The 14258-nt window shown below is 52.8% G+C and overlaps 1 protein-coding gene across 6 annotated transcripts in view; it reads right to left on the minus strand.

Moving 5' to 3' along the window:
- RAB11FIP3 (RAB11 family interacting protein 3) overlaps positions 1 to 14258 on the minus strand; it is a 71775-nt gene that overhangs the window by 8824 nt on the left and 48693 nt on the right. For 5 of the 6 annotated variants that reach the window (XM_015642529.3, XM_015642531.2, XM_015642532.3 and 2 more), the window contains 5 exons: positions 11700 to 11873; positions 7401 to 7535; positions 4457 to 4492; positions 1900 to 1993; positions 414 to 517 (listed from right to left, as the gene is read on the minus strand). In XM_015642529.3, coding sequence (XP_015498015.1) covers positions 414 to 517; positions 1900 to 1993; positions 4457 to 4492; positions 7401 to 7535; positions 11700 to 11873 — 543 coding nt within the window. The remainder of the gene's footprint in view (positions 1 to 413; positions 518 to 1899; positions 1994 to 4456; positions 4493 to 7400; positions 7536 to 11699; positions 11874 to 14258) is intronic. The other variant, XM_015642530.3, reaches the window with a different exon arrangement.

Raw genomic sequence — 14258 nt, forward strand, 5'->3', positions numbered from 1 at the left:
AAAAAAATTAAAATAAATATAGAACCACAGATCATGGATTCCAACTCCCAGCCCTGCACAGACACCCCAAAACCCCACCTTGGCCATCCCTGGAGTGCTGTCCAAACACTCCTGAAGCTCTGGCAGCCTCGGGGCTGTGCCCATTCCCTGGGGAGCCTGGGCAGTGCCAGCACCTCTGGGGGAAGAACCTTTCCCTGACACAGCTCCAGCAATTAAAAGCCACATGTAAAAATCACTAAAAGCCAATTCCTGGAGCTCCAGAGAACTTAAGCACATAAAATATACAATCTCTGTGTCACTGTGTCCTGTTCTCAGCTGGGATGGAGCCAATATCCCTGGTAAGGGCTGTGGTTTGGATTTGGGAAGGCAGCTGGAGCCCGTGGAGGGGAAAGGCTCCCAGGTGAGGCTCCTACCTGTGCACCAGCTGCAGGTTCTCCTGCCGGAGGCGGCTGTGCTGCTCCCCGTTGGCAGCCGTGTCCTTCTCCAGCTCCGTCACCCTCTTCTCCAGGAACACCACCTGGAGAAGGGACACAGATCAGCCTCTGGGCATCCTCAAAGCCAGAGCAGCTCCCACATCATCCCCAAACAAGGAGGGTTCCCACTGGAATTGGGCAGTCGTGTCTTGATTTAAAATATCCCTTTAAAACATCCTTTTCCACCCCGGTTTCCTGGGGTTTGATGGCTCCCAGGTACCAGTTTGGGGCCAAACACTTCACTCTTTCCTTCCTTCAACCCCTTCCTGATGCCATCCTAGAAGGAGTCTAGAGGGAGAGATCCTGCTGGATCTCCAGAGCTGGAACAGGATGGAAGCCCTGGATTAACAGATGGAGGGATCAATGCCAGCTGGTGGGGAAGGAGCAGAGGTGAGGATTTTCTCCCTGTCCCTGTACCGGGTTTATTCCAGCTGTATCTCCATTTAATTCATTCAAATTCATTCAAATTCCTTAAACAATCTTGGGGGAGAAGAAAAACAATCTTGGTTCTGGGAGAAAGGCAGGAGACATGGGAATATTAAAGAGGCCATGCACACAAGGCCTTTCCCAGCAGTGCCTTTTCCATCAAAAGTTTCCCAAGTCAAATGCCTTAAGGAATCAAATTATTTTATTCAACTTCCAGCCTTGGAAAAATATTGATTTTTATTTATTTTTTAAAGGTCTTCCCTGCATTATAATTATTTCCAAGTGCAGCTACACACATACACATTTCTCTTTCACACACAGCTCCTCAGGACATTGATATCCCAGAGCTAAAAAGCCATTCCCAAAGAGTTTCAGGAGTTCAGTAGACATTTATACAATCTTAGCTTCTTCTCCATGTTTTTTAACTAGGGATACTCAAACAACATCTTTCCTGTGCTCCCATCTTATCCTACAACTCTTTCCTTGTAACACCCCAGGAAAACCCATCAGCACCAGCACAAAATCAGCTCTGCCCTGACAGCACGAGTGGAGTGTGCCAAGGAGAGAAGTTCCTGTTTCACACTGGGTGGGTTGCCTCAGAAAAACAGAACCTGAGAATATTTTCTTGTGTGAAGGAGAAGTGAAAACGCTGCCTGTGAACAGCCCATTCCTCCTCCCAGCACTCTGGGGAAAGCCACTGCCCCCAGAGAGGGATCCAGTGTCACCTCCTGACCCTGCCCAGCACCTGGAGCGCTCTCCTCCTCCATCCCCTCCGTGGGGAGGGCTTCCCACGTCCCACCTGCACCCACAGAGAGGAGCTTCAGCCTGATCCTGCCTGGAGCACTGCAAGGCACTGAATCCTGCAGGGAACACAGCACCTCTCCCATAATCCTGACCCCATAATCCTTCCTTCAACATCTCCACAGAGCTCAGCAGCACGGAATCAGCCTGATCCCCATGGCACAGCTGAGGTTTGGCTCAGGAGGGAAGGGGCCCTCACCTTGTCTGTGATGTCCTCGTCCGTGCACTCCAGGTTCTCCCGGTAGGATTCCTCCATCACCCCCACGGCCAACGAGCTCGTCTGGTGCAGCTGCCTGAAACAGAGACAAACCACCCCGACCCACAGCGGCACCGGCATCAGCGCCAGCACCGGCACCATGGCACCACCTCCCGCCCTCCTCAGCCTCTCCAGAGGGATTTATCAGCACTGCCCTGGAATGCTGGATGTGCCCCTCACCACGGAGTTGTCCTGGGAAAGCCAGCCCCTGGCAGTGCCCGTGGGGCAGACGTGGACACGCTCCCGGGACTTCACACCGGGATCATTGCTCTTGCTCTTTGGAATGGGAAGAGATAAGAGCTCTCTCTTCCCACTTTCTTTCCTCAGCACCTTATCCTTTGCTGGATTATCCCAAGGTGTGGATTATGCAGCAAAGGCCAGAGCACTCCCAGTGTGATAAGGCTGGGAAGAAGTGTGGGTGTAAGGGGAGGGAGGGACAAACCCCCTGAGGCTGCTGTGACCCCCCAGCCCAGGCTGAGCTAATCATTAACCTCGGGACAGCGGTGTCCCCAGCTTTGTGACGAGCTAAAGGACACCCTGGGGAGCCACCCCTCGGCAGGGCTGAGGAGCTGCTCTGGAGAGAGGGCTGTGTTCCAGCCCTGGGACCCCAGGCAGGAGGAGAACACTCTGCTCTCCTGCTTTGAGCAGGGGATGGATGACAAAACCACAGAGGTCTCTTTAAACCTCAGTTTTTCTTAGGAATTTGTACCATTGGCTCTCAAATTCCTCCCACTACACAGTGTGTTCATGCCAGGACTCACTAAGCACAACTGGCATTTACCAAGAGACCACAGCCTGATTTTGCATCCTCACCCTCAGTTTATATTTAGATTTTAAAGTCTCAGGCACATTTGTCATTTAAATCGTGCCAAGCACAACAGGGCTTAAGCAGCTGAGATTTCTTGGCACGAGCAGAACCAGGATAACAAAAATGAGGAAAGAGTCCTTACCAAAATAAAATCAATTTTCTAAAAGCAAATGTTTTGGGATTATTCACTAATTACAGTATCTGCAACAAAGGATTTGCTCTGGGCTGAGCTTAAGGATTTGGCTCAGCAAAACCCTGTTATCTCCCTCCTTATCACAAACCAAACCTGACTGCTCTTCAATTAACTATTATTTACCCAAGCCCACACATCCCTGCCTCAGAAAAGCAAAGGGCCAGGAGGGCTCAATCTCCCATAAGTCTGGGTGTCTCTGTTCCCAAAAGTTCAACTCAAATCCTCCCAAGATTATCTGCACCAGGCATGGGATAAAAACGAGTCCTAAAACAGGAAACCTGGGGACAGGCTGCTCCCCTCAGCCCTCCTTCCTGCCAGTGTTTTTAACAAAGCTTTAGAAAGTAAGATGAGTGGAAGTAGGAAATGTAATATCAAGGATCTGCTTCCTGTCCAGGAGGGGGAACCGTGCCAGGGGAGATTGCTGAGTGCAGGAAAAAAGGAGAAGGGAAAGGTGTGAGAGCACAGCAGCAGGAAGAGCTGCTTGGGTCAGCACAGGGAGCAGAGGAACAGGAACATTCCCAAACTGAGCTGCTCCCCCACAGCCTCCCTGTCCTGCTGGGAAACCAGCAAGGAGAAATCCAACAAGTGCAGAGGGAAATCTCCCCCCTGAGCGTGGCAGAGGCAGAACAGTGGATGTAAGAGTCAGTTTATCCTTAAAATCATGATGGCACGGGAACAGGAGGGATGGGGGAGCTGGGACAGGAAAGATGAGCACCAGGCGATACTGAGAGGGGTGAGAAGGACCCTCTGCTCCAGAGATCCACAGCAAACTGCCTGGATATATCCAGTATATCCAATATATCCAATGCCTGTGCAGCCAGGGATCACAACACCCACCCAGAAAAGGTGACTGACATCACACAAGGTGGTCGTGCAAGACAGAAGCAGCACAGCATTAAACCTGGGCTTAAACCAGGGCTAAACCATGGTTAAACCATTGAACCAGAGTTACCTGCAGCCCACCCAGAGCCCCTGACTGAGCAGGGGGAGCTGCTCCCACAAAGCCAAGTGCTGAGGGTGGCACGGAGTGAAGTAAAACAGGACCAAGAGCTGTCTAAGGCAGCTGGAAATTTTGGGGTGCTGGAGAACCCCTCCAGGTGGGGGCACTGACTGGTCTGGTCCTGTAGACCTCTACAGACATGGTGATACTGGGAGGGGACATCCCAGAGGGATATGTCCTTCTAGAGACTCCTTCCCTCCTCCATGTGCCCCCTGCTATGGCACCAGCAGGACAGAGTGTGAGGAAAAGCCCTCTCCCCATTTTTTCCTGGAAGGAATCAGGTTGCCAGCAGCCTCCAGCTGTGTGCACAAGCAAGAAACCCCCATTCCAGAAAAAAAGTAACAGAATTTAAAAATTCTTCTTAAAATTAAACCCACTTTTCCCCTGCACTATGGAGCATATCCAGAAATACAACTCTCCAAGCTTATTCTGAGTTTTCTTTCCGCGGATCCGGCAGCTCGCACAGATCAAGCAAACAACAACAGGAGTATGAGCTTACCTTGCCACTTTCTTGCTGGAGAGTCTTTTATTTGGGCTGTGAAATGAAGAAAAAACAGGAAAGAGTTAGAAAAGCTGACAGTGGAGAGCCAGGGAAACAGGAAACTGCATGGACTCCGGGGCACATCCTTTGCTGTGGCAGGGAGCGCCCTTGGCATGCACCCCCAAACCCCTGGAAAGGGCAGGAGAGGGGCCACTCCCGTGGTTAACAGCAAGGAATAACAAAGCACATGGAATAATGCTGGAGAAGAGCTGGCTGCCCCCTGCCACGCTCTGCTCTCCTGCTGATCCCTGCCTGAAAACCGATCCCCAAGGAAAGAGCTAAGAATAGCAGGGAGGCTGGGGGGGTCCAGCCCGGTGCTGATGGCAGACTGAACCACATGTCCTGCACCCCACAGCACCCCAGGCTTCCCCTGCCACCCCCAGAGGAGCTCCCACGGACTGGGCACCAATGGCACATCCATCCTTGTGCCCTTCCCACAGCTGTGATCTCACTGGATCCATCCATCCATCCTTGTGCCCTTCCACAGTCTCACTGCTGGGCTCTGGATCCCCAGGGAAGTGCTGCCTGCTCCTGGCTCAGAGGCTTTAGGAGCTGCTGCTGGTGTCCCTGTGTGGATGTTGCAGTGGCAGGGGATGGGGATGAGCTCTCTCTCCTCATGGATAACCCACGGAGATCACTCCTTGGATCCACGTCTGAGCCAGCTGCCACCATACCACAGCGGTCAGGGATCAGTGTCACCACAGGACGAGCAGCCAAGGGCTGTGTCACCGTGTCCCACCCCCAGGGGACAGGCTGCAGGCTCTCCCTGCTGAGAAAAAACAGCCTTTTCCAGAACCAGCTCCTTGCTGAGATGCTCCTTCCAATCTTCTGGTCGTGACTGGTGCTGGGGAAGTGGGCAGGGCTTGGATCTCACTCCTCATCTTCCACACATGTTGGTGTCACAAGATGCCACCAGGCCACACCAAATCCTCACTCAGAGATGGCAGCAGGAACAGCTCCAATCCAAGAAGCAGCAACTGCATTCCCTGGTGCTTAGCTCAGTTTTAGCACAAAATAACAAATAAAATCCTCTGGAAGTCCACTCCTGCCTGGAGCTGCAACATGAGTTCTTCGAAGGAGGGATTAAAAATAGCTTAGGACAATTTGCTTTGTAAAGCAACCCCCAAACCTGACTGGGGGCTGTTGTCAGGGTGAGCAGCCCTCAGGTCAAAGTGCATCCTCAAATCCCACATTTCCAGGGAGCACAAGAGCCGCTGTTGGCTGGACTTCAAGGCTGCTCAGCGCCCAAGGGGAGGAGGTCAGGCCCTGCTGTTTGCCAGGAACTGCAAGGAATGGCCCCAGCACTGGGGAGAAAAATATTTTCCTCTGGAAAAATCTCCTGGGGAAGCGATGGCACCTGCAGTGTCCAAAGGCTGAGACACCAGCAAGGGCATTGCAACAAAACAGAGGCACAAACCACTTCATCCCAGGCTCCTGGAGGATTCTTCCCTGCTCTCCCATGCTGTGGGCTGGGGAAGCAGCACCCCAATGCTGGGAGCAAGCTCCACAGTTAATTCCAAGGATAAAACATTGTCTGTGTGCCCACAGCTTTTACAAGTGAGGCTGTTCTGTGGTGCTTTGTGTTCATCCCAGCTGCCAGAATCCCCTGGAGAAGGTGTCTTCAGGCTTGTCCCAGATTTTGGTCCAGTTCCTGCTGCTCTGGGACTTGTTCCCTGCTCCGAGGGCCTCACGTCAGTGGTGATGCAGAGAGGAGCAGCAGGTCCTGCAGGTCCCATCCACAGCACACCAAGAGAGCCCACTGCCCCTTCCATAAAGGCCCTTGGAACGTATTCCCAGTAAATTTGTACTTGGGAAACCCTGAACACAGATGGAGGGATTGCACCTACTCACAGGGCAAACCAAAACCTACGGGATTCCCACCACGACCACGGGACAGAGAAGCTCCACAGCAAATCCCACCCATCACAGGAGGCTCTGAGGTGTTCCTTCAGCTTTGCAGGTAGATGTGGTGGAGAAAACCTGGAATGGAGTGGGGCTTCCAAGGAAAACCAGTGTTCTCCTTAATACCTGCATTACCTGAGACCCATCACTGACCCTCAAAGTCTCCAACAGCAAAGACAACAATTTAACCAAGAAAAAGAAAGGGAGAGACTTCTGTTTGCATTAAAAGTAACTCAGTTCAAGCTCCTATTTGTTTTCCAGTTCTCCTCCCATAGACCAGGAAAGCTCCCAGATAACACTGTGCCTGCAAAGGACAGACAGAGATCAAGAACGTGACCAAAAACCAGGTCTGAACAGCCACAGCAGCCATGAGAATAAAGATTTATCACCAATGGCACCATCCTTCCACCCAGAGGGCTGAAACCAGCTCTGAATGAACAAATCAACAGGAAGAAATCCATCCCCACTTGTCAGACAACACATCCAGCTGCTGCCTGGGAGACCTCCAAAATGCCATTCAGAATCTCCTGACGTTCCTGGGGTCTGTCACATCTCCCCAGCCCATGGTGACACCAGGGTGGGCAGGCTGTGGGTGAAGCTGGGTGAGATTTTACTGCTCCCAAGCCCTGTGGAGCAGGCTGATTCTTTCAGGTAGTTCCTGCAGCAGGACCATGAGCTGTCCCTGCCCTTCCAGGCTGTCCTTCCACACCATTCCCAGTCTTTCCTTGGTGACAGAAATACTGTACACGGCCAGCTGGAACCCACCATGCACAGGCATGCAAAGGGCAGGGAATGCTCTCCTTGTCTGCCAGCCCCCATTAAAGGCACCTCCTGCTCACCCTCCACCAGCTCAGCAGCACCTGGAGCACTGCAGAGGCTCCCTGGTAAAACTCATCCCCTCTCCCCACCCGCACGGAGCGAGGGAAAAGCCGCGCCAGGCAAGGAGAGCGTTCCCAGGCAGAACATCATCCTGAGTGGCCACACACACGAGCCCCGTTACCTATTCATTTCAAGATCATTCAGGCGAGCAGAAAGATCCTCGAGGCGGTTGATTTGTTTGTGGCACTGGCTACAGTAAAACTCAAAAGCTTCATCTGCGAGAATGCTGTGCAGTTTCGCAGCGAGCGGATCGGTGCTAGAGAGATCACAAGGGTCATGTCAACAGCACAGAACGCACAGGGAGAGGCTGCAGCCGTGGCTTCCACAAGCTGAGGGTCCCTCAAGGTAAGGGAATTTTTGGTTGGAGGTAAGAAATTTGAATTAAAAAGTCAGGGCAGGTTGGGTCGCCCCCCACCATGATTTTCAAAGCGAAATTAAAGCAAATATGGGGTTGTATATAATAATATATAGATAATTTCTAATTTAGAATAGTTTATAACAACACATAGCTAATTGATAATTTGTAATTGCCCAATAGAATTTATATAGTTGATAATTAAAAACACTTCCATCACCCTCCTCCCAGAGACTCCCAGCAGCTGAGCTTGGCCCACATTTCCAAACCCCTGAGCCAATCTCAATCCCCAAGAGCCCAGGGCAGGTGAGGTAAGTGCTTCCCACAAACCTACTGCAAAGTTTATTTTCCAACAGGATATTCCAGGCACTTTGTCTCAGGAGGCTCCTGGTTTACCTCAGTAAGTGCAGAATGAACTTGCACTCTGCAGGACTGGGTGCTGTGAGCCAGGGATGAATCTAAGGGAGGTTTAGGCTGGATTTTAGGAAAAGGTTCTTCCCCCAGAGGGTGCTGGCACTGCCCAGGGAATGGGCACAGCCCCGAGGCTGCCAGAGCTCCAGGAGTGTTTGGATAACACTCCCAGGGATGCCCAGGGTGGGATTGTTGGGGACCTGTGCAGGGCCAGGAGTTGGACTGGATGATCCCTGTGGGTCTATTCCCACTCAGGATTTTGTGGGATTCTATGATCCTTCAGTCAGTGTCCCACTTTCCACTGGGATGTTTTAAAAGTAGAGCAGCTGTGCTGCTGCAGACCCACCTTAGTAATGCACAGTCAGATTTTCACTGCAAAAAGCTTTTAAGCCAAGATGAAATGGATGGGTGCAGTTTAACCCCTCTCTCCTCCAAAGCAAATCCCACAGGAGCCAAGCAGCAGTGCTGTGCTCCTGCAGGGAATGGGGAAGGGGAATTTGGGAAGGGGCATGGGGGTCTGTGGGACTTGCACAGCTTGGGAAGCTGGGAGACACTTCCTCATGATTTGGGCAGGACACAGGGGATTCTGAACAGCAAATGGTTTGTGTTAATTTGGGGCCAGACTCCACAAATCCCTCCTGTAAGAAAATGCACTTCTGGAAGCCACGGATGTGAATCAAAGAAAGGTTAAATAGTGAAAAACCCAAGCAGTTCAATAGAAGAGACAGGTAAAGGTGTGAGCAAACACAAGCAAGATAAACCCAGCAGGCACCTGGAAGGGGCAGTGAATCCTGGGATACAGAACCCAGCAACTCCTGGCCCGGGGTGAGCACAGGGCTGGGACATCCCGAGGCTCAGCCCCCAGCCCAGGGTCAGGCCTGGAGTCTCTGCTGTCTGTACAGTATTTCCCAGCCCCTCAGACAGGCTGGACACCAGCAAATGCCAAATTCTCATCTCTTCCCATTCCTAGGAAAAAAGTTCAATTGAAAACCATTCCTTCTTCCCCTCAGGGCAGATCTGGCCCCGGGATAACCTTTTTCCAGCAGCAGACAGGTCGGTGGCTCGGGGTTTGTGCAGGGAAGAGGTGACAGCAGCTCTGTGACACCTGGGGGAAGGTGCACTCTCTTCTGGGTGCTCTTGGGTGCATTCCCTTCCCAGGTGGTGCAGCCTGGCCCAGGTGGGAACCCAAATTTAACCAGCATTCATCAAAACAAGAAGAGAAGTGTGAAGGAGAAGCCCCAGGGCAGCCTGGCAGCTCCTGGGGTGTGTGCAGATCCTCCTGGCCTCCGGCTGCCCTGGCTCCCTGCCCGTGGAGTGGGTGAGAGCTCAGCCCTGGGGTGCCCCCACCCACTCCAGGAACCTGATGGGTCCCTTCCAGCTCAGCAGATTCTACAATACAGAGTTTTCCTGTGCATCCCTCCATCTCCTGGAGCAGTGTTTGTCTTCCACAGGTCCTTGGTGCTGCCTGGTGGCCGGGATGGGCACAAGGAGCTTCTCCCTTTATTTCCCACCAGGAGCTGCAAAGAGGCTTTTCCTACCAGGTGGGTATGCAGGGGCATACTCAAACACACAAGGGAAGGAAGCACTGCACCCCAGTGTTCCCTGAAGGCTCTTGGGGTTTGTGTTCATCTTCTGGAGCTGTGGCAGGAGAATTTCTAGAAATTATTCCCATTTAGGGACTCCTGCAGCATGGAAAGGGTCTGTGGTTTTGTGGCCCTTCACAAGTGATGCTGCTCTTTGTATTCAAAATGCAGCCAAAAAACCCATCCAACCTGAACCAGGGCCTGTGGTCCCTTCAGGTGTCTTTAAACACACTGGGGGTGCTCAGGCATGGGATGATTTGGGTGGGAAGGACATTAGAGCTCATCCCATTCTACCCCCTGCCATGGGCAGGGACACCTCCCACCATCCCAGGCTGCTCCAAGCCCCATCCAACCTGGCCTTGGACACTTCCAGGGATCCAGGGGCAGCCACAGCTTCTCTGGGCACCCTGTGCCAGGGCCTGCCCACCCTGCAAGGGAACAATTCCTTCCCAATATCCCATCCATCCCTGCCCTCTGGCAGTGGGAAGCCATTCCCTGTGTCCTGTTCCTTCCTACCCAAAGTCAGAACTGCACAGACTCAGGGAATGTTTCGGGAAGAACTTCACACACACAGCAATAATCCAAGGGGAGGCTAGACCTGAGAGGCATGAGGAAATCCTCCAGCTCCAACAGCCCCACATTCCTGACTCCAGAGGTTTTGCAGGGTTTATCTCCAGCCTGCCTCCCCAGCAAGCCCCAGCAGAGAGTCTCCAGCACAAACCACCACAACCTGTGTGGCCACGTGCCCAGTGAGCCCCTCCCAACAGGGGGAAGATGGGATAAGGTGTGGATCAGATCCAGAGACGGAGCAGAGCAGAGATGGTGCCCTGGCAGAGCAAGACTGGAGCACTGGGAGCGTGGGCAAAAAGTGATTAAGTGATTGAAAAGCTCCTTTAGCTGGGTATTTTCTTGCCAAGAGCCTTCTGGATGAGGCTGGCAGCTCATCCTCGAGGACAAACGAACACCAAGGCTGGGTTTTAATCAGAGAACTCTTCCTGTGCCACAGCACCAGCACAGCCCTGCACGGAGCAGGCCAAGGACAAGCACGGATCAGAGACTGTGCCCTTCCCAGCACAGTGCTGGAGCACTGCTTTCCTAAAGGAAAAGGTTGGGAATTCTCTACAGCAACTCTCCTATTTGTGACTGACACCTCCAACATTGCTGCTGCACCAGCCAAAAAGAAATGAGCCCTGAGCTGCTCTTCCCTGCCAGCCCTGTGCAACCAGAATTGTCCAAACTCTGTGAAGGCATTTGGGAAGCTGGGGGAAATGGGGAAGATGGGAAAAAACCAGAAGTTTTGAGAACTTTACACAGCTGCAAAAAGGCAGAAATGTATGATTCCAAAGAGGAAGAAGGATATTTTTGTCTTTAACATGGGTGTGTGGCTGACAGGGATCACTCCTGCCCCGTGTTTCCAATGGAGGAACACATCCCTGGTGTTACCTGTCATCCCAGGCACTTTGTGAGCTGCAGCACTGGATGGTATTCCAGCTTTCACTTCTTTTCTTTAGAAAGGGAAAGTATTGGTGGGGTTTGTACCACCATAGCAGCTCCTCAGCCCACCCTGCTCAGGCTGGAAAATGGACTTTTTCCTGGTTTCAGACCCTAAAGCAAGGAGGAAATGCTACAGCCTGCTTCCTGCTCTACCTAGCCCTAGAGAAGGAATGTTGCTGCAGCTCCTGCAAATCCAACCAAACATTGCATCAAAGCCCAAAATAATGAAAGAGAAAAAAAAAAAAATAAGAGTCATCCTGCAGGATCAGGGGTAAAGCTGCAGGTGGTTTTCTCTCCTGGAAGGTTCTGTGAGGAGCCACATCCCTAACAGGAGTGGGAATGTGACACTGGAAATGCAGACAGCTCTTCCACCTCCTGCTGGGTGTCAGCAGGACAGGCATTGACCAGGGAAAGGAAACACTGGGGGCAGGAATTCCTCTCCCACTTCCAAGTCGATTATCCCATTGTACCCAGAGTTTGCCAGGCCCCCCTGGCTGGCAAATCCCCTGTCCCACAGAGCAGAGTGAAGGCACCGAGCGACTGCCCCTGCTGAAGCAGCACCAGGGCCGGGCATTACCTGGGAGAGAGGAAGGAGGAGCTGCCAAAGCTGCTTTCCCCATTACACAGAGGGTCTGGGAACAGATCAGCCTCGTTCCCTTCCCCGTAATCCTCGAAATGCTCCTCCCCGCTGATGACGGTGACGATGGAGTGGCTGAGCTCGGAGCCCAGGGCCAGCTCGTGGGGATGGGATCTGTGGGAACAGACAGGGACATGTTAGAAGGGAGGTGCCACAGCAGCTTTCCATTGCATCCAGGACATCCTCTTCCCAGCAGGATTGGGTTTGTGAGGTCAGGACTCGGTAAGGGAGTGGTGGATTCTGTGAGAAGCTGCTGGAAGCTTCACTCCCGTCCAGCACAGCCCATCCCTGGTAGCTCCATGATGGACCCGCTGCTGGCTGAGGTTGGGCCCACCAGGAATGGTGGTGGCATCTCTGGGATAGCAAATTTGAGAAGGAAAAACACAAAAAAGTGATGGGGCAGCTGAACTGAGAGCAGAGAAGAGTGGGGTGAGAACACTGGAGAGGAACAGCTCTGCAGGGCAGGGCAGGACAGGGGCAAGAGCTGCTCCGGGCACCAGAGCTGGGGTGACCCTGAGATTCCTGGGATGACCCTGAGATTCCTGGGATGACCCTGAGATTCTGTGGGGAAGCCCATGGGGAGGCAGCTGTGTCCCAGCAGCCCATGGAGAGCAGGGAGGGGCAGAGATGCACCTGCAGCCCCTGGAGGAGCCCAGGCCTGGAGCAGGGGGTGCCTGAGAGGGGCTGGGAGCCCATGGGCAGCTGTGCTGGGACAGGGTCCTGGCAGGGAACTGCAGATCCATGGAGAGAGGAGCCCACGCTGGAGCAGGGTCCTGGATGGATTTGTGACCCTGTGGGGACCCAGGCTGTGTCTGAAGGACTGAGCCCATGAAGGAGTGACACACACGGGGCAGCAGCTCCAGGGGATGGCTCAGGTTGGAGAGGTCCATGGAGAGCTCCCTCCTGTGCAAGGGACCCCACACTGGGGCAGGGGAGTGCCCTGACTCCTCTCCCTGAGCAATGGCTGGAACAATGAGTGATGAACTGACCATAAACCCCACTCCCATCTCCCTGTGCCACCGTGGGGAGGGAGGGGGAACTGGGGAAGAGGGATGATGGGGAGTGAAGGTGTTTTTAAGGTCTGATTTTACTTCTCATTACCCTGCTCTGATTTTGTCAGTAATAAATTCAATTAATATCCCCAGTTTGAGTCTGTTTTGCCCATGGTGGTATTTGATGAGTGATTTCTCCCTGTCCTATCTCAGCTCATGAACCCTTTGTTGTATTTTCTTTTCCTGTCCATCTCTGGAGGGCAGGGATGGAGCAGCTTTGCTGGGTTCCTGGTGTTCAGCCAGGGTCATCCCACCCCACCAAGTGAGTGTTGTGTCCCATTTTGGCGGAGCAGGACAGGACAGAAACAGCCCAGGCACCACTGGGAAGTTTATGGTGATTTTTTTCCCCCAATAAACCAATTTTTTCCATTGGCAGCTGCAACAGAGGATTTGGGGGCACTCAAGACTTGCAGGATGGTGCCTGGGGTTGGTGACAAACCCTTGCTGGACTAAAAGCATGGCAGAGAAAGAGCTGGGCATGTCCCAGGCACATCCTGAATGCTGAGTTCCACAGCAGCCTGTGCCAGGCTTGTTCCTGCCTAATCCTCTCAAGGGCCTGGGCTTGAACCCCATAAGCTCAGGGGGGATTGGTGTTGGGGAGGGGTGGGCTCAGGATGCTGGCACAGAACCCCAGCAAGACAAAGGAGCCCTTTCCCTGCTCCTGCTGGGAAAAGGCTGTGTGTGACAATCCTGGAGTGGGGAATGCTGCCCCATGTGTTTTTAACACCAGATCCAGAAGGCTGCAGCGTGTTTAGCCTCGATGCAAATCCTGAACACACCCAGCACATCTCCTGGGGTGTCCCTCGCTCCTGAGGGGACACAGCTCAGCACAGAGTCATTGTCCCTGGAAAAGTCTTTCCATTGCATGGAGCCTCACAATCCTGGAATGGTTTGAGCTGGAAGGACCTCAAAGCTCATCTCATTCCACCCCTGCCATGGCTTCCATGGACCTTCCACCATCCCAGGCTGCTCCAAGCCCCGTCCAACCTGGCCTTGGACACTTCCAGGGATCCAGGGGCAGCCACAGCTTCTCTGGGCACCCTGTGCCAGGGCCTCAGCACCAAGCCAAGCCCCCTTTCCTGCCCAGGACTGTGGAAGTTTTCAAATTAAGCTGCAGAAAAGGCAGGAGGGATTTGCAACAACTGGGCTGTGAAAGTGGCCACTGGGCTGTGAGCCACAGAGCTGTGTTTTGGGGGGTTTAACAACACTCTGCTCTCCAAAACTCAACACTAAAGTCATAATAATATTGCATTATTACAGAAATTGGTATTGGCTATGAGCTTATCTCCATGCACTTGCTAGGAGAGGGAAATGGGATATGAGCAGATTGCTGGACTAAACCATTAAAAAAAAATAAAAGATTACAGATAAGCCATTTATGACAAAAAACTGCTCCATCTGAAGGATTTGCCCTTATCCTGCTAATAAAAACATGTCAACCCTCCAG

The sequence above is a fragment of the Parus major genome, chromosome 14 (assembly GCF_001522545.3).
Source record: "Parus major isolate Abel chromosome 14, Parus_major1.1, whole genome shotgun sequence".
Taxonomy (NCBI): domain Eukaryota; kingdom Metazoa; phylum Chordata; class Aves; order Passeriformes; family Paridae; genus Parus; species Parus major.